Source organism: Pongo pygmaeus, chromosome 6, assembly GCF_028885625.2.
Source record: "Pongo pygmaeus isolate AG05252 chromosome 6, NHGRI_mPonPyg2-v2.0_pri, whole genome shotgun sequence".
NCBI lineage: Eukaryota > Metazoa > Chordata > Mammalia > Primates > Hominidae > Pongo > Pongo pygmaeus.
In genome coordinates, this window is record NC_072379.2 from 156,145,535 (window position 1) to 156,165,646 (window position 20,112).

At 48.5% G+C, this 20,112-nt stretch overlaps 1 protein-coding gene across 1 annotated transcript in view; it reads left to right on the forward strand.

Annotated features, from left to right (window-relative positions):
• The first annotated feature begins 1,011 nt into the window (after window positions 1-1,011).
• Window positions 1,012-20,112, forward strand: part of NOM1 (nucleolar protein with MIF4G domain 1) — a 29,749-nt gene continuing 10,648 nt past the window's right edge. Inside the window, exons 1-9 of the mRNA XM_054493931.2 lie at window positions 1,012-3,463; window positions 5,251-5,375; window positions 6,890-7,085; window positions 12,407-12,730; window positions 14,734-14,844; window positions 15,590-15,757; window positions 16,474-16,595; window positions 18,845-18,977; window positions 19,520-19,651. Of these exons, the coding sequence (XP_054349906.2) occupies window positions 1,493-3,463; window positions 5,251-5,375; window positions 6,890-7,085; window positions 12,407-12,730; window positions 14,734-14,844; window positions 15,590-15,757; window positions 16,474-16,595; window positions 18,845-18,977; window positions 19,520-19,651 (3,282 nt within the window). The 5' untranslated portion in view covers window positions 1,012-1,492. The remainder of the gene's footprint in view (window positions 3,464-5,250; window positions 5,376-6,889; window positions 7,086-12,406; window positions 12,731-14,733; window positions 14,845-15,589; window positions 15,758-16,473; window positions 16,596-18,844; window positions 18,978-19,519; window positions 19,652-20,112) is intronic.

The window sequence follows — 20,112 nt, forward strand, 5'->3', positions numbered from 1 at the left end:
TTCATTGTAGCATCATTTTTAGTATGAATGTGTGGGAAATAAAAACTATCAGCAGGGGCTGTGTCACTAAATGATGGACGGCCTCTCCATCACTGACTTTGCAGCCAATAAAAAATAACAAAGCATCCATTCATTCATGTCTATTTACCGAATGCCACTAACCCTGGGGACAAATCCACAGACCAGAAGTCATGCCCTGGTGAGAAGGAGACAACAAACACATAAGTCAAATGGGGAGGGAAGTGCCAAGGAAACAAGATGACAGGAAACAGGATTTTGAGGCTGCTGCAGCCTCAAACGGGGCCATCAGGATGGACTCGCTGAGACTTTTGAGCAAAGGTTGGGATCAGAAAGGATCAGGAGCCTGTGCCCATGCTGGAGCAGGGGGAAAGCAGCAGGAGAGAGGGGAGTCAGGGTCAGAAGATGAGGAGGTGAGGGCAGATCCAGCAGGACCGCCAGGATTCCTGGAGGGTGAGCTGGCATGCAGCCACATGGTCCTATTTTCATATTTTAAAAGCATGCCTGTGGCTGCTGTGCTCAGAGCAGACTGAAAGGTTGAGGGAATGAAAGTGGGGAGACCAGACAGAGGCCTTTGCAATAATTCAGGCAGATATGTTGGTGGCAGGGAAGGTCCATTGGTCCCTCCCTCTGCTGCAGGATGGTCTACAAGATACGTTGTTAAATGAAAAAAGCAAGATGTGGAACAGTGTTTCGTAAACTAGCACTCATGAGACACAGCACACACACCTATTTATGCTTCATTGAGTATAGAATCTATTGCGAAGATCACTTCAGAATGAGATACTGCTGCTTCATGGAAGGAGAACTGGGTGGCTTGTGGACGGGAACAGCACGGAAATTGACCTTTTCATTTATATCTTTTTGCACCTTTTGAATTTTGGACTCTGTATATAGAGTATATTGCTTATTAAAAATTAAATTACTTATTTTTTTAAAGTACCTTAAATATTTGAGAGAGGAAAATATTTGCACATAGAAGATACGGAGGATTATTCAAAATTTTTTATTTGTAAAGAATTCCTTGCCGGCTGTGGTGGCTCACACCTGTAATCCCAATACTTTGGGATTTGAGCTTAGGAGATTGAGACCTGCCTGGACAACACAGGGAGACCCTGTCTCTACTTTAAATTTATATTAAATAAATTTTATATTTAAAAAAATTCCTAAAACCTATAAGGAAAATGGACAAAGGCCATAAACAGAGGAGGAAATACAAATGCCCAGTGAACAAAGACACCCACTCTCATCAGGAACTAAATGACAAGATGCCATTTTGAGCTGACAAGCTGACAAAAATTAAAACATTTTAAAGTCAAGGACGGGCCGGGCGCCGTGGCTTGCCTGTAATCCCAGCACTTTGGTCCACCATTGCACTCTGGCCTGAGCAACAGAGTGAGACTCGGTCTCAACAAAAAAAAAAGAAAAAAAAGAAATTAAATTAAATTAAGTCAAGGGTGGGAACTCTGTGGAAATGAAGCTTCTGAAGCTGTCCGGGAAGAGAAGCGGCCCCTGGTCAGGCCGAGAACGCCACAGCAGCAGCCCCGTCTTCCCCCAGCTCACTGCTAGGAGAGGCTGCTCCTGCAGCCCCAGGCCTCCCAAAAATCCAGACGCAAACAGCGCGGTCTCTGCCTTCGCTTCCCGGTTCAAGTTACCCAGTAAAGAGGAACCTCAAACGCTCTGCCCCTGGTCGGGGCCCAGCGTCCAAACCCAGCCTAGGCAGGGCCGGCTCCTCCGGGGTCCTCGGCCGCCTGGGGGCCACAGGCGTCTCCCCGGTCCGTATCCAGAGCCTGCTTCTCAGGAGAACGCTGGCTCTGGGGCCAGTCCTAACCCACGAGGCCTCCTCTCGACCACATCTGCAAAGGCCCTATTTCCAAATAAGGTCGCATTCCTGGGTCCCGGACGGACACGAACCCAGGGCCCGCGCATCCCAGCGTCGCAGCCGCCAACCTCCGGCACCACGCCGACCCGCGCGGAGTCTTCCCTCCATCATCCGCGAGGATTTCCCTTTGGAGTCTCGCTCTGTCGCCCAGGCTGGAGTGCAATGGCGCAATCTCGGCTCACTGCAACCTCCGCCTCCGTGGTTCAAGCGACTCTCCTGCCTCAGCCTCTGAGTAGCGGGATTACTGGCGCGCGCCACCACGCTCAGCTTTTTGTAGAGACGGGGTTTCACCAGGTTGGCCAGGCTGGTCTCGAAATCCTGACTTCATGTGATCCACCCGTCTCGGCCTCTCAAAGTGCTGGGATTACAGGCGTGAGCCACCGCGCCCGGCCGGATTTCCCTTTTAAACGTGAAGACAACTCCATGTTCATCGCGAGCCTGAAGTCCACGTGGCGCCCACCCGCGGGCGCCACCTGCCCGGCTGCCCCCGCACCCGGCCCGCCAGCCCTGCGCAGCCGCCTCTTTCCCCGGAAGTCCCGCCTCGGCCGGAAGTCGTGCGTCCACGCGTCTCGAAAGATGGCGGCGTCCAGGAGAACGGGAGAGGCCGGCCCGGGCTGCTCCCAGGGACGCGTGGTCCGCATGAAGCGCAGAGGCGGGCGCGGGCCGCGCTGCGGTCCTGGTGGCGGTGGGGAGAAGGCCCTGAAGAGGCTCAAGCTAGCGGTGGAGGAGTTCGTGCACGCGACTTCGGAGGGCGAGGCTGCCGGGGGTTGCGAGGGGCGCGGCGCCCCGGTGAGCTTTCGCCCGGGAGGGAGAAAAAGCCGCAAGGAACTGAGGAAGGAGAAGCGGCACCTGCGGAAAGCACGCCGGCTGCAGAGGACAGCCGGGCCGGACCAGGGTCCCGGCCCGGGAGGCCGAAGCGGAGCCGAAGAAGCGAGCGGTCCCCGGCGGGACACGGAGGAGCGCGCCCGCCCAGCCCCTAGTCGGGATCCCTCGCCTCCCAAGAAGCCGCGGCCGTCCCGGGTCAAGGCCAAGGCCACGGCCGCCACCGCAAAGACCAGACCCTCCGCAGCCGCCACCGCCGCTGCCCGGAAACGGGCGCTTTTAGCGGCCAACGAGGAGGAGGACCGAGAGATCCGAAAGCTGGAGCGTTGCCTCGGCTTGAACAAGCGCAAAAAGAAGGAGGGCAGGAGCTCCGTGCCGCTGAGCTTTGCACGCGACGGTCTTGACTATATTCTGGGAGCCCTGGAGTCTGGGAAAAATAGCGGCTTGTACGACAGCAGTGGTGAGGAGGAGGAAGATGCCGGACAGACACTTCCCGAAAGTGACTTAGAGAGTGACTCCCAGGACGAAAGTGAGGAGGAGGAGGAAGACGTAGAAAAGGAAAAGAAGGCGCAGGAAGCAGAAGCAGAAGCGCAGAGCGAGGACGACGACGAGGGTACAGAACAGGAACAGGGGGAAGAAAAGGAAAAGGGAGCGCAGGAGAAGAGAGGGAAGAGAGTCCGTTTTGCAGAAGATGAAGAAAAGAGTGAAAATTCCTCGGAAGACGGTGATGTAACGGATAAGGTATCGTGTGAACACTCTCTAGGCCCTCTGGGATTTCCTTCAAAATAACGGGGCAGGGAATGGGGCGTGAGGCAGAAATGACACAGACTTGGTGGCTTGATAATGGTTTCAGCTGAATGTGAGTAAATCGTGTACGTTACTCTATTCGGTCTTCTTTCATGTTTTTAAATTTTCATAATGTAAAGTGTAGGAGAAAAGCAATGTAGAGACATTTTTATCCGGGGGACTTAAGGGCCATTTCCACAGTGCAGCATCTTCATTCTGTGTTTACCAGCCCAGGTCTCTAAACCTGTTAACCCCACCTCATCTGTTCAGGCCTCTTTCAAGTATCCGAGGACATCTGCCGTGCCCGACTTTTAGAGTGAATTTTCTAAAACTCGAAGCTAATTTACAGCACTCCCTTAGATAAAGTCCAACATTGAATTAAAGATAAAGTTCACGCCTGTAATCCCAGCACTTTGGGAGGCTGAGGCGGGGCAGATCATTTGAGGTCAAGTGTTTGAGACCAGCCTGGCTAACGTGGGGAAACCCCGTCATTACTAAAAATACAAAAAATAGACGGGCGTGGTGGCAGGCGCCTGTAATCCCAGCTACTTGGGAGGCTGAGGCTTGAACCAGGGAGGCAGAGGTTGTAGTGAGCCGAGATCGCGCCACTGCACTCCAGCCTGGGCGAGAGAGCGAGACTCTGTTTCAAAGAAAAAAAAAAAGTTCAGAATCTAGGACGTAGCAATCAAGGCCTCATGGGCTGTCATCTTGCGTATTTTATCTCAGCGTTCCTTTGCATGTAGCTCATGGTTGGAGGCAGCTGTGTGGAATTGCCTGCATTTCCTTCTCCCCACATCGCACTAGTTCTATGTATATAAATATTCAGCTTCTATGTATACAAATATTCTTTGTTGAACCAGGTTTGAACTACCTAGCAGTGAGGATCGTGCCTTGCAAATGTTTGTGTCCTTAATGATTTGCAAACACCACCACCCCCCTTGATAATTTAGGAAATAGCAGTGAGTTGGTTTTGATTTTTTTTTTTTTTTTTTTTTTGAGACTGAGTGTCGCACTGTTGCCTAGGCTGGAGTGCAGTGGCTCAGTCTTCGCTCACTGCAAGCTCCGCCTCCCAGGTTCATGCCATTCTCCTGCCTCACCTCCCAAGTAGCTGGGACTACAGGCGCCCACCACCATGCCCGGCAAATTTTTTGTATTTTCAGTAGAGACGGGGTTTCACTGTGTTAACCAGGATGGTCTCGATCTCCTGACCTCGTGATCCGCCCGCCTCAGCCTCCCAAAGTGCTGGGATTACAGACGTGAGCCACCGTGCCCAGCCGGTTTTGATTTTTATCATATAAACTTAGATATTACTTTTAAACAAGTTTGAAATTATTTTTAGGACACTTTCCCTCCAAAACTAGCGTACGTTTAATTTAGGTGTTTGTATGCTACTGTGCCTGCAGTAAATTAAGGCCGAGCAAAAGCGCAGTAGATAGGGCTCTGTTGGAGTTGAGCAGATACCGGAGGTGCACAGCTGGGTCTGAAGAGCTACACAGGGGAAAACGAGGTGATGAACTGTATTATTAATAGCATTAATGGAAATAATGACAGGCACAGCCTGGTGAGTGGAATGTTTACCCATATACTAAGCACTTAATAAATCTGATGTATTTAAGCAGCAATGATCAGTAGCAGCTTCCACCAGTTCTTGGAAATATAATATTTAAATGCACATATGGCAAAGAAAAAAACAGGATTTGGTCAATGTAAATTTTTAGTGATTTATTTCTCTTTTCAAGCAGAGTCTTTGTGGAAGTGGTGAAAAGTACATCCCACCTCATGTGAGGCGAACTGAGGAGACAGTGGACTTCAAGAAAAAGGAAGAACTAGAAAGGCTGAAGAAACATGTAAAAGGTCTACTTAACAGGTGACCTTGTAGTATTGTTACACTGTATCACTTAAAGAGGTTGTCTGTTTTCTAAAATGTAGGAATTATCCCAGCAATTCAAATAGAAGTGATGGGGACAGTCGATTGGATCCTTTCTGTTCTTGTCTTGATGCACCGAGACCCATGAGACCCATACCTGGAGAAGGAGAGGATACCCGACTGTTGGATACTTTGAATCCCTTCAGGGTTTGAGAGCAGCCCAAATGCTCACATTGTTATTCTGAGAAGCAGGAAGGAAAGGGGCAGAGGTTCTTTGTCCCTCTAAGGACAGTGTTGGAAGGACTGGCCTAGGTCCCCTCTCTGCAGAAACGCATTCACCTGGTCTTCCAGCCCCCTTACTCATTGCTCATGTCTGCATTTTGTTGTTGTCTGCATTTTGTTGTTACCCACTTTAAGAACAGAACAGTTAAAAAACTGATTGGAAACCATACAGGTGGGGCTTTGTCAGTTACGCGTGCCCATCAGCTCTTTGGTTTTGAGGGTGTGTGTGTGTGCATGTGATTCTGTGTGGGTGTTTTTTTTTTTTAGATGGAGTTTTTGCTCTTGCTGCACTGGCTGGAGTGCAATGGCGTGATCTTGGCTCACCGCAACCTCTGCCTCCACCTCCCGGGTTCAAGCAATTCTCCTCCCTCAGCCTCCTGAGTAGCTGGGATTACAGGCATGCGCCACCACGTCAACTAGTTTTGTATTTTTAGTAGAGGCGGGGTTTCTCCATGTAGTTCAGGCTGGTCTCAAACTCCCGACTGCAGGTGATCCGCCCGCCTCGGCCTCCCAAAGTGCTGGGATTACAGGCATGAGTCACCGCGCTGGGGCTATTCTGTGTAGTTTTATCACGTGAAGATTCGAGTCACCACCACTGCAATCGAGATAAAACTCACAACCATCTCTCCCCTGCTGCCCCTCCGTGGCCTCACCCACCCCCTTCCCCCTTGTATTGCTTTTTGTTTCCTATTATCCTGGGAATTTACTATAAACCTCTGTTTCAATGTTGAGTTCAGTATTAGCACAGGTGCCCAGTGAATAGCCTTCCCCGTACATGTATATGTAGTCTTCCCCCACTACCCGTTCAAACAGCAGACTTTTCTAACGTTAGGAACCAAGGATTTTTGTGCCACCTAAGAAATAAAACGTTAGCATTTTTTCTAACAACACGTCCTAAGGCTGGACCCTGCCTATGGGACATCAGGTCAGGATACTCAGGGCAGTGTCCTCACGTACGTTTCTGTGTACTGAATCCAGGGTATGCCTCAGTGTGGCCACATTTCATCTTGTGAAGACAGCAGTTACATTGTTTTGGGATTCCAGAATATTATGTGGTTATGAATAATATATACTGGGTTATTGGGGCAAGATAATAATAGTTAAGGGGTCAAAAGTGTACATAAAAAATAGAATATGTTGTTGGTATGGATAACTCTTTTAATTTTTTAAAATTGAACTGAAAATTCCTGATTGGAAACATTGTTGCTCTCTGTCTTTACAATTCTCTGCAGGTTGAGTGAACCCAACATGGCTTCCATCAGTGGGCAGCTGGAGGAGCTGTACATGGCCCACAGCAGAAAGGACATGAATGACACCCTGACCTCCGCCCTCATGGGTGCCTGTGTCACTGCCTCGGCCATGCCCAGCAGACTCATGATGGAGCATGTTCTCTTAGTCAGCATCCTTCACCACACAGTTGGAATCGAGGTACAGTTGTACCTTTTCTCCAGGCTGTCACTCGTGTCTCATGGTGATTATTTTAATGACAGGCTTGATAAGTGCATAATTGTGTGCTGTGGGTGGTTCTTGTGTTAATTCCTTTTTGTTCTGAGTAAATACTACATTGTCTATGTCATGTAGTTGTAAAGAGCATTCAGGAAGTACTTGATTTTGCTTAACTTTGCTTTTTTGTTCTCTCCATTCTTTTCTTTCTTTCTTTTTTTTTTTTTTGAGACAGGGTCTCGCTCTGTCATCTAGGCTGGAGTGCAATGGCACGATCACAGCTGCAGGCTCAAGTGATCCTCCCACCTCATCCTCCAGAGTAGCTGGGACTGCAGGCGCACACCACCAGTCCTGGCCAGTTGTTTTGGCAGGGGCAGAAGTGAAGTCTCACTCTGTTGCCCAGGCTGATGTCAAATTCCTGAGCTCCAGTGATACTCCTGCCTTGGCGTCCCAATGTGCTGGGATTACAGGTGGGAGCTGCCATGCCCAGCCCTGCCTCTCTGCAGCCTAGCGTGTCTTTTATGTTAGTTAATTTTCTTCTCGACTGACATCTCAGATGTGCCTTCATTTCCTTTGCACTTCTCCCTTAACACTGATTTATTTCAGATGTTTGGAAGATAATGGTTGGTGTGGTCTCACTACTGAGGTGTTGGTATTGATGGGAGATGTGAGAGCACTGGGGCGTGGAGCTGCCTGGACATGTTCAGGGAGGCCTGGTGCCCTTTCTGTGTGGTGGCCGTTTCTCATCAGTGAAGTGGGCTTTTGTCGGGATTGAACTGAACAGTGTACAGAAAGCATCTGGCACCTGACAGGTGCTCAGTAAATGTCCACCCCACCCCCACATCCCTTTTGTATTCTTCTTGCTCCATGGCCCTGGTGGTTAGTCAGGGAGGCTCTTTGGTGATGGCCCTGGTTCCACAGTCACTGCCCTCTTCTGGGCCTGTTCTCTCTTAATTGAAAACAGGAAAGTCATAACCCTCCCAGTCAATATCCCAGTTCCCCCAAGGTAGCTGATTTCAAATGTGTTGAAGGAAATCCGTCCAATTAAAGGAGGTTGTTTTGAGGTTGGTGAACGAATGGAGGGTTGGGTCAGTGTGACTTAGTTTTCCCACGATACAGTATTTACATGCAAATGCAGCGTTTAACCCATTTGGATCTTTAAATGATACAGTCTCTTTTGATGGTGGTTCTCTTAGTTTTTTGCCTTCTGACAGCTCTACTCCAAAAAATAGGCCACAGCAGCCCAGCATCCCTAAAAGTCTGGTTCACTGGTCTACGTTTATATACTTTTGTCTCCTCCTCACCTTTGATCCCAAAGTGTCCCGGTGAGATCAGGGCAGACATTTACTGAAGCCTGCTTTGCAGTGCAGCAGGCAAAGCCGCTGAAGTGCTAAGTGAAATTCCCAAGATCACATGTCTTGTTAAAAGTATACAGAACTTGTTTTCTGGGCTCCTAGGCAAGCATGCTTTCTACTGCAATGCTAGTCACATTCATTTCATTTTTATATTACTTTCTCTCAATTATAATCTTAACAGTTATTTAGAGTCTTACCGAGTAGGGCTCTCCAAAGCTTGCTTTAAGATGCACAGATTTGCCAAAATGAATTAGCCTTCTTGTCACTGGGGCTTCTGTGCTGAAGGCGGTGTGGGGTGGGTGGAGACACTGCCTGAGTGCAGAACATACTGTACTGCGCACGGTCTCTGTCACTTAGATGAGCTTGTGCCTCCGAGTGTTCCTGTGTCCAGTCATTAAGGTCAACGAGTTAGTTAATGTAATAGGCATAGGAAAGAGCTGGCCCACAGTAAGCGCTCATTGAAGGCTCATTATCTATGTACAGAAGGAGATTTTCGTGTTGAAATTCTGCTCTTCCTCTGGCTGGCTTTTCCTACTACTGCAAATTTCTTTGCTGTTGCTGGATAATGTTCTGATCCACATTTTTCCATGTCTAGCAGTAGTCACATGGTAGCAGCTTTTTGAAAGGCCTGTGGGGCATTAGGAAGCTGAGGGCAGGAGAGAGGGGCACAGGCCTGAGCGTCTGAGTGCGGGACTCTTCTCAGCTACATGGGTCATCTCAGATACGAAAATCTGCACCAGCTGCTTTGGGAACCGTCTTGTTTATTTTTTATTTCTAAGAGCTGTTCTCATTTTCATGTATGAGAACGTGGGAGTCCGTTTTCTTGTCATTACAAAGTGATGGAATCACTGGGTGCCATTCCTGGGCCCTGTGATTACCATAATCAGGGCCATTCTGTGACTTTCTTGGTTCCTGCCTGTCCTCCTAGAGGACGCTGGTGTGCTTCCGCTGACTTAATCATCAGAATGATCTTGGTACAGGCAGTATATCAGTGAGTTACAGGAAAAGCCATAGACCTGACCACCCACAGCACATCAGGAATTTACTTGATTGGAAAACATGAGATTATTGGGCCTACTTTCATTGAAACCTTTGCTAATTGCATGAAGGACAATGAAATGACTTGTTCCGAAGGGAAGTCATTGCAGTACTGTAGTTAATGACATCCACGGAAACTTCTGCCAGCGTGTGATGAGCTTTCAGGGTGCTGGCTCCATTCAGCTGCTTTCAGTGCTGTACCGAGAAAAACAGAATAATTCTGTGTTAAAGACGATGTCAGCTGCTGAATTGCTTCTGTAAGTCCTTTAAAACTCAAAAACCCAATCTATGTAGGTTCGTGTTAAAATTTCCACATGAGAATTCACGTACAGGATGTGCTTGAATAACTTTACCAACGTGAATTCTACTTACATTCTTAAATGTTATGGTGTTATATTTTATTTTGAAGACGTTACATGGAACTTCAGATTTAGAATTTTGAGAAATTTTGATGTAATATACATAATTGAAAACATACGGCCGGGCACGGTGGCTCTCGCCTGTAATCCCAGCACTTTGGGAGGCCGAGGTGGGTGGATCATGAGGTCAGGAGATCGAGACCATCCTGGCTAACATGGTGAGACCCCGTTTCTACTAAAAATAAAAAAAATTAGCCAGGCGTGGTGGTGGGCGCCTGTAGTCCCAGCTACTCGGGACGGTGAGGCAGGAGAATGGCGTGAACCCAGCAGGCGGAGCTTGCAGTGAGCCGAGATCACGCCACTGCACTCCAGCCTGGGCGACAGAGCAAGGCTCTGTCTCAAGAAAAAAAAAAGAAAAAAGAAAAAGAAAACATACTTGAATATGTTTCATGCCTGAATTTTTATTGATGTCTTCAGAATTCTAATTTACTTTTAAAAATTATATTTGAATATAACATGGTAGCCATAATAGAATGTGTTTTCCGGTTTATCTTCATTGAAGGGGCTTGAACTGGAAACTGCAGGTTGGCTTGGTTAAGTCTCAGGTCTTTACAAACTAAAGTGTATATCCCCTCCATCAGAGCTGGCCTCCAAGAAGTCACTGTGGCCTCCTGCCAGTCTGTTGCCTTTCTCTAGATTCTTCTAGCATTGATTTTTTTGCAGTCCAGCAATGATGTCTGTGTACTTCCCCAGTACACTCAAGCCTGTCTGGTGGATCTCAGCCTTGCCTGCAATTTTCACTGACACCCTTACATCTCCATCCAGTCCTGTCTGGATGGCCCCTGTTGAAGCTTAATAACCCCTGAGCTGGTTTTGTCCAGCCCCACTAGCTTGCTGCCCCTCGCGTATTTCCTGGTTACCCAGACCAGAAACCTGGGAGTCACAGACCCTTCAGCTTTTACAGCCGGTGTCACGCACTGCCATGCATTGCTGTGTTACCCAAGCCCTTCATCCCTGGTCCAGCGCAGCTGCGTTATTTAGGCCATCGTCTCCTGGCTGGGCTGTGGGGGTCACTCTGTGTCACCACCATGTCCCTGCTTCCGCCTTCTCCCTCCAGTCCCAGCTTAAGTTGAGATTTGACAAAAAATGATGACACAGTAGTGTTGCCAGCAAGATTGAAAACGACTGTTTCTGCCTTCAAGTTTTATTATCTCTGTTTTACACAGTGAAAAAACAGGGTTCCAGGAACTTGCTGAAGACCACACAGACCCACGTGCAGGTCTTCTCGTCCTTCAGTCCACAGTTACGGAATTCGGGATAAAATGTACCAGAACAGCACAAGGAAAACACTTAGGCCTTGCTTAACTCCACCAGGCCTGGCAGTTCCTGGCCCCAGTTCCACCCCTCATGGCAGTGTCTGGTTTACCTGCTGGTCCCCATCAGGACCCGGTGCCCCTCATCAGGACCCGGTGCCCCCCATCAGGACCCGGTGCCCCCCATCAGGACCCGGTGCCCCCCATCAGGACCCGGTGCCCCTCAAACCACTGGCTGAGCCAAGTGAGTGCATTCACAAGCTACCTTAGTGCCAGAGACTCAGCCCTGGGAAAGTAGGGCGTGTCCTCTGTGCCACCGGGAGCCCTTCCAGAGATTATTAAGTACCTGTCTATTTGGCAACCTCTGATACTCAGAATGTGTTGCATTTATCTATTTTAGAAATCACTTGTATTGCTTCCTTGTAAGAAATGAATTTGGGGTAAAAATCTGCAAAAAAATCTTAAGAAATGAGTATTGTTGGGTAGTGGAACTTTTTTTTTTTTCCACACAGAGTCTTGCTCTGTCGCCCAGGCTGGAGTGCGGTGGTGCAATCTCAGCTCACTGCAACCTCTACCTCCTGGGTTCAAGCGATTCTCCTGCCTCAGCCTCCCAAGTAGCTGGGATTACAGGCATGCGCCACCACGCCCGGCTAATTTCTTGTATTTTTAGTAGACACGGGGTTTCACTGTGTTAGCCAGGATGGTCTTCAGTCTCCTGACCTTGTGATCCACCCGCCTCAGCCTCCCAAAAGTGCTGGGATTACAGGCACACACCACCATGCCTGGTTAATTATTTTTTTGTATTTTTAGTAGACACGGGGTTTCACCGTGTTAGCCAGGATGGTCTTGATATCTCCTGACCTTGTGATCCGCCCACCTCCACCTCCCAAATTGCTGGGATTACAGGTGTGAGCCACTGCACCTGGCCGGTAGTGGAACATTTTGAGAGACATAGGTGTGCTTTTAACATCATTTTTAACAGTTCTATTTTTCCAACGAGTCAGAACGGCTGCTGGCCAAACAATGCCCCTTTGTTGTTGATTTTAACAGGAGGAAGGTGCCCTTGCGTCCAGGCTGGGGCACTCTGGCCGGCTGCTCTGGGTTGCCGCGGGATGCCTTGTTGGAATGCCTTGCCTTGTGGACACTTTGTTAATTTAGAAAGTGCCAGTTCTGTGTGTTGAAGGAGAAAGGAATGTTTCTAGGAATAACATGATGATCTTTTTTCTGTGTGGTTCTTTCAGGTCGGTGCCCACTTTCTGGAGGCAGTGGTGAGGAAGTTCGATGCCGTCTATAAACACGGAAGCGAAGGGAAAGAGTGTGACAACCTGTTCACCATCATTGCCCATTTATACAACTTCCACGTGGTACAGTCTCTCCTCATCTTCGACATTTTGAAAAACCTGATTGGAACTTTCACCGAAAAAGATATTGAACTGATCTTGTTAATGCTGAAAAACGTGGGTTTTTCATTGAGGAAAGATGATGCTTTATCACTTAAGGAACTGATCACTGAAGCCCAGACCAAAGCCGGCGGGGCAGGCAGCAAGTTTCAGGACCAGACCAGGGTACGCGTGTGACGCTTGATCTGCTTCCTAAGTCCCTAAAGCTCACAAACTGGCCAGAACCTAAAAATCAGTATCTGGGGTAAATATTACACTTCCTTTCCTAGTGATTTCTGTTTCTTCTGTCTCATCCCGTTTTCTGGCTTTAATATGTGAATGGACCTTATTCCTTTACTAAGAACTCAGAACAATATTTTGTGAATTTAAAAATTGATTTATTCAACATTCATCCATTCAAAAAATGCTTACCAAGGAGGCCACAGGACATGGGGCTCTAGGATCAGCCTGGGTTGGACTTTGGGCTCTGCCACTTGACAGCAGCATAACCTGGGTCTTCCAAGCCTCAGTTTCTCCCTCGGTAAAACAGGGAGAAACAGCACCACCTTGTGTGCTGTTCAGATGATGAGATGTGTGGGACCATGTGTTCCTGGGAAGCCGTTTGGGGAAGAAACCGAAAAGGGTTAGTTTGAGAGCCTGGAGGGGGCATCATAAGAGAAAAAGGCAGAGTCCAGGTCTCTGGCCCCTTGTTAATTACTGCAGGGAATTATCCTAGAGGGTTTTATCCTAGAGGCATCTGAAGGGTCCCAGCAGGTGAATGACAGGTTGGAGTTTTCCTTCTGATGGTCACTTTGACTCCAAGGCAGAAAGAGGCATGAGGTGGTCGAAGTCGGGAGGAGTTTTTCAGGAGCTGGGGAGTAGGTGGTGGCAAATGTCGGGATCGTGGCAGCGGGTGTGGACATGGGCGTCAGAAGTGACCAGACCTCATGTGGATTGGGGTGAAGGGAAGGAGGGCTCAGGGTCACCCATCAGGGGCACAGGGGACCGTGCAGGAGGAGGTGAAGATTTAGAAGGACAGACACCTCCGTTTTTGAAAGACTGGGTTAGCTGTGAACAGAGTGGGCTGAAGGGATTTGGGGCTGCTCTCGTAGAGGGGTCCTGGGAGCTATGGAAGTGGGTGGCCTTGCCTGGCAGCAGGTGGGCTGTGAAGAGGACCTTCAGGTTAAGGAGCACTGACATCTAGCTGCAGGCAGGAGGGAGAGCTGGCAGGTGAGAAGGAAATGAGGATGGTCCCAGGAGCCAGGGAACCCTAGTGTCCCCAGGAAGAATTCACGCCCGTGTGGGATGCTGAGGACCAGCAAGAGGAGGAAGGGATTTGTGTTTTGGGCTGAATTGTGATGGCGGTCCTGACTGGCTTATCCTGGTCCCCGGAGAAGCCAGTCTGAAGAGGAGGGGGCTGGAGAAGGGAATGGGAGCAGCAGGTTCAATGGTGGTTTCAAATGGAGAAGAGACAGAAAGTACATTAGTGGCCGCCTAGGGCTGGGGAGCTGGCTGGGGGGTTGGGGAAATGGGGAAGGTTGTTAATGGGCTTGGAGTTTCTCTTCTGGGGTGATGAGAAAGTTCTGAAATTGATTGTGGTGATAGTTGCACAACTCTGAATGTATTAAAAGCCACATAATTATATACCTTACATGAGTGAGTTTTATGCTATGTGAATTCTGTATCAACAAGAAGTTGACATTTGGGGACATCTCAGAGGGTATGTGGGAATTCTTTGTGCTGTTCTTGCAACTTTTCTGTAAGTATGACATTACTTCCAGTTTTAAAGTTAAAAAAATTACAAGGCCAGGGGTAGGAGAGCGGATGTCCAGAGCAGGTCGCCGGGGGCCAGGGCAGGGGCAGGAGTGCAGTAGGGGCCGGGGCAGCCGAGGAGGTATGGACGGTGCGGAAGGGTGAGGTGTGTGGCGAGCAGAAGGGAAGAGTGAGATCTCTGGGGAGTTTGGGTTCCCACTTGACGCTGGGGGACACATTTCCATTTTGAAGTATTATGTAGCCCTGAGTAAGCGGCTGAGACTAGTTTAGACCGTCTCTACCTAAAGGCTGTCCTGACTTTGTATCGTGGCAGTGGTGGCCATGTGCATCAGGTGTGGTAGATTTCTTGCCAACTTGAATGGGCCGTTTAGACTGTTTGAAATGATGGACTTTCAATTTTTTCGTTTTTCTTGAAGATGCGGTTTATGCTCGAGACGATGTTGGCCCTGAAGAATAATGACATGCGCAAAATTCCAGGCTATGACCCTGAGCCCGTGGAGAAGCTGAGGAAACTGCAGAGAGCTTTGGTGAGTCAAGGAACTTTCAATTCTGCTTTGCTCAGACCTTCCGTGTCAGCATGAGCCTGTTGTGAAAATCAAGAAATAGTCAGACCTGCAAGCCAGGGGGTGTCTGGTGAGTGAGAGTGCTCAGAGGCAGAGTGAACGCGGCTCGGTTTTCCTCGGGGGCTCTCCCAGTGGTCTGGGCGTGCTCGTGCAGAATGTCTGTGTGTGGGGAAGCCCACGTTGGGCGAGCATCCTCTTTGCCTCACCCCAGGTACTAAACTTGGGCTGCACCATTGGATCATCAAATGCTTTCAGAGAAGGCCAAGTCCCCACCCAGACCAAGGAAATTGGGATGATGTAGGTCCTTTGACTCTCTCTGACATGCAGCCAGGATGGAGACTGGGGCAGCCTCTCTGTCGGAGTGAGTCGTTCAGCCCCTGTCATCTCAAGTCCAAATCATTGTTGACCCAGGCTCTTCCAGGCGTGTGCTCACCTGCCACTGAGCCTGAGGCAGCTCTGTCACTCTCCCCTGTTGGGACGGCTTTCCAAACACAGCGTGTTTGGGGTGATGGAGTCTCAAACACAAAGCACTGAGTTTACTGCTAGTTTTGGCATTTTTCCAAACAGGCTAATCGTCCCAATTGCCAGTGACCCATTCCAGTATTCATGCACCAGAAATGTCATGGTCAAAAACAAAAAGCCATCAGTGATGGAAGGATGGAATATGAACCAATGAGAAGCATTTTATTAGCTCTTCTCTCTTTATCAGGTCCGCAACGCCGGCTCAGGTTCTGAGACTCAGCTTCGCGTCTCTTGGGACAGCGTCTTGAATGCGGAGCGGACGGGTCGCTGGTGGATTGTGGGGTCCGCCTGGAGTGGGGCGCCGATGATCGACAACAGTCACCATACGCACCTGCAGAAGCAGCTTGTGGGGACGGTAGGGACACCCATGCTCAAGGCTGCCAGGCAGTGGCACCTCACTGTGTGGTGTGTGGTCCCAGCTTTACCTGGAGCAGCTCTCTTACTGTTGAATGGTGACTGAAATGTACAAGGTTTATTTGGAGGCCTTACAGAAATTGCTATTAATATTACATTGTGATATAATTATTCCATTTCTGTTGTATCTTTTTATTGGACTTTAAAATATCTAAAAGTTGAATGGCACGGGGCAGGGGAGTGCATGAGGACCTGAACACTCATGGGGCAGGAGCCCATTGCTGAGGTCCCTCAGGCTGCCCCCCTGGGCTGTGCATTCTAGGCTACAGGCTGTGGATTTCACATTGTTTCATCCAGACCTCCCTCGTCATCCCCGCATGTCCTTCCCTGTCCCAGATTCTGTGTCCCTCATGGTTATGGCTCCCCAGGCCCTGCCAGTCACTGGTTCTCTGCTTCATTCATCGCCGCTTGCCCCGAGGTTGAACTGCTACTGAGAAGCCTCCCACATGAGTGTTTTCTCCCCCAGCGGCTGTGGCTTCACTGTGTGTTCCCCTTGCACAGAGGGGCGTTGCCCGAGAGTGGACTTGGTGCCGACGCTCATCCGCCCACGTAGACCTCACAGTTCTATTCAGTGACACTGAAGCACGGTTTGGCATCTCTTGGGAAGCAGTTTGCATGGAGATATGCATATGACTTGTCCATTCGTCGTGCTTCCAGGTCAGCTCAAAGATCCTAGAACTCGCCCGGAAGCAGAGGATGAACACGGACGTCCGGAGAAACATATTCTGCACAATAATGACAAGTGAAGATTTTTTGGATGCTTTTGAAAAGCTTCTGAAGTAAGCATTTGTGTGCACATTTTGACCTATTAATGAGATGCTGTAAAATAAGTAAGTTTATTTGCTTTTTGAGTTTTGGGCGACTGAGTCTGATGCTGCTTAGGGAGGACTGGGCTGTTCTCATGACCATCCGCTCACACTGTTGGATTCGTGCATCTCTGGGTTAGTCATCTTGTTCCTATTAATTTGCCTCTAGTAGTTCCTCATTAGAACATTTTATGATATATAAAGATTGGGGGTTTGGGGTTTTTTTTTTTGAGACAGGGTCTTGCCATGTTGCTCAGGCTGGAGACTGGGGAGTTTTGACTGAAAGTATCAGATAACCTTGTCAGTGGCTGTTGGTTGTCATGAATTGCTTAAAAATACATAAATCTTCATAATAAAGCTATTCTGATTCTTCATTTAAAACTTCCTGGTGTAGTTTCTATAATTAGTTGTAATAAGATTTTAAAGATCCTATAATCCCAGCTACTTAGAAGGCTGAGACAGGAGGATCACTTTAGCCCAGTAGTTCAAGACCAGCCTGGGCAACATACTGAGACCCCATCTCATTAAAAAAAAAAAAAATTTAAACGTACCTGTGTAGTTTTATGAGGTACTTCTAAACAATGTATTGTTAATACATATTCTTTTATTTGCTTCAAACTAGGATGAAATACAGGGAGAACATGGTTCCTTTTAGGATTCTGATAATTAGGGTTTTATTTTCTAAACTGGGGTTTCTAGTTGAAGTGGAAGTCCTGGGCTTCCTTTGCCTCTCTGTGGCCTTGCTGTTTTGCTGAAAACATCCCGTCTCCCTAGTTACCCTTTGTCTCTAAAAGGGCTCTTTTGAGGAGAGCTCTTATTCTCTAGTCAGCGGGTCTAGCTTATCCTTTGTAGTCGGAAGGACTTTTATTTTTCCTCTGGTTGACTTCATGTTTTGAAAATTTTGGTCTATCAAACTACATGTATTAAACAATAGTTTTTCCCATTGTTATTCATCAAAATCATGAGTTATGAATCTGAGCTTTTAATCCACATGAATTGATAATCAATGCAGCCAAAACTCAGTTGGTTGGTTGGGCTGCCTGTGCTGCCTTCACCTGAGCCCCTTGCACCGCCTTCACCTGAGTGCTCTCCGTGGGGCTGTGCTGTTTGCAGTGGAGCTGGTGCTTCTCTCCTGAGGTACAGAGTGTCTGCCTCTGTGCAGAGGCGGCAGCCTCAGCCGTATTCGGATCTCACCAGAAACTGGAAGCAGCCCACATGCCCCTCAGTTGGGGAAAGGATAAACCATGAGACGCCGTCTAAGGGATACTTACTACTTGGCATCACGAGGGGCAAACTCCCAAGGCCCCAAGATCATGGTGACTCGAGTGTATTCTGCCGTGCAGGAAGCCACCCTGCCCCGAATCTGTGTGACATAGGCAGAGGCAAAACTAGAGGGACAGAAGCAGTTTAGCAGTGGCCCACGGCAAGGGTGGCTCACGGCCCCAGGTTCTCGTGGGTGATGGAGAGTTCTGTTTCGGCATTGCCGGTGGTGACCTGACCATATGGGCTTATCCACACTCAGGACTCTACACTACAAAGGATAGATTTTACTGTGTGTGAGCCCTAACTCAAGTTTTACAAACGACGGTAGGCACCGTGGCTCGTGCCTGTAATCCCAGCACTTTGGGAGGCCGAGGTGGGTGGATCACCTGAGGTCAGGAGTTCAAGAGCAGCCTGGCCAACATGGTGAAACCCCATCTCTACTAAAAATACAAAAATTAGCTGGGGGTGGTGGTGGCACCTGTAATCCCAGCTACTCGGGAGGCTGAGGCACAAGAATCACTTGAACTTGAGAGATGGAGGTTATAGTGAGCTGAAGTCATGCCACTGCACTCCAGCCTGGGTGACAGAGCAAGACTGTCTCAAAAAAAAAAAAAAAGAACGTGAAGTCATTGCCATAGCAGGAACCAGCTCTAAGGGCACACATGATTGAGTCAGTTTATTGTCAGCCGGGTACAGCTGTCGACTTTTGCAGCTGGCGGGGGACCCCCTAGATGGTCTTGTCTCCTCTGACATTTTGCCACATTGTAGGAGAAGCTGAGGACCAGAGAGTTTGTGACGGGGCTGGGCCCCTAGCTGGTGTCTGCCACTGCCTCCACCTCCTTTACGTGGCTTGCCTCTAACCAGACCCTTCCAGGCAGGAAGGTGTTCCCCTGAAAGGTATCAGCCATTAAACTTTGGAAGTCAAGCGATGTTCCAGTCATTGCTGTTCTGTTTTCTAGGCTTGGACTTAAGGATCAGCAAGAGAGAGAAATCATTCACGTTCTCATGGATTGCTGCCTTCAAGAGAAAACTTACAATCCCTTCTATGCTTTCCTGGCTAGCAAATTCTGTGAATATGAAAGGAGATTTCAGGTAGCTTAGTGCGGAGGCACCAGTTACATCCGCTGTACTGTTTTTTCTACACATGCTGCCTGGCTCAACCCACCTGCAAAGGAGTTCTCCAAGTCAGGAGGCCCCTGATATCCCCGTCACCTGGTCCACGCTGGCTGCCAGGCCACGTTCACTGGGAGCGGAAGTGGGAGGGCTAGAGGGGAGTGTCAAGGGTCCACCGTGTCCTCATGTCGCCTGCTTCTGCCACAGATGCAGGCAGTGTGGCCAGGGTGCTCGTCGGTTTACAGTGCACCAGTCTGTTCTGATGCCCCTCGCTGTGGACTTTTCCTTAGAATGTTCTGTTGGTATCTGCTGATTTGGGGGAAAAACTGCACCAGAAAGAGATTCTTGTGAAGCTGTTTGGGACTGTGCTCTATAGGAAAGAACAGTGAGGCCACCACTAAAAGTCTTGATGTTTAGAATATTAAAAATAAGATAATAAGAAAATACATTTAGGTTATGTTGTTAGTGATATAATAATTTGTGGCCGTTTACCTTTTTTCTCCTTTTAACTGTGATACTAGATGACTTTCCAGTTCAGCATATGGGACAAATTTCGGGACTTGGAAAACTTGCCAGCTACGAATTTCTCTAATTTGGTTCATCTGGTGGCCCACTTGTTGAAGACAAAATCGCTTTCCCTTTCTATCTTAAAGGTTCGTGTAACGTATGAAAATATTGAAAGGTTCGTGTAACGTATGAAAATATTGAAAGGTTCGTGTAATGTATGAAAAATGGAAATGGAAGTGTAACTGTTTACATCAGGTCCTGTTTTACCAGCGTGTTTTCTTCAGTTCTGATTCATCTGAAAAGTGCTTGCGTTATCCTAGCCAGCACAGAAAACGGCCAGACTAACATGCGCTACAAATTGATCTGGTAAATTAAGGCACCGCTGCAGTTCCTTTGCTAATCTGAATGAATCTGTTTTGGAGTTTGAGGTTAATTTGCTGGTCCTAATTATAAAATCCTGAACTGGTCACTGTTAGTGAGGAGAAGGGTGGACAAAGTAGGGCCTGGTCTCCTTAGAGGTGAGGTGAGTTTGCTCACTTTGATGTAAGATGTTTTAAAACTGTAGACTTTCTCCTGCCCTGCTGTGTTTTGGGACTTTGCAGTGGAC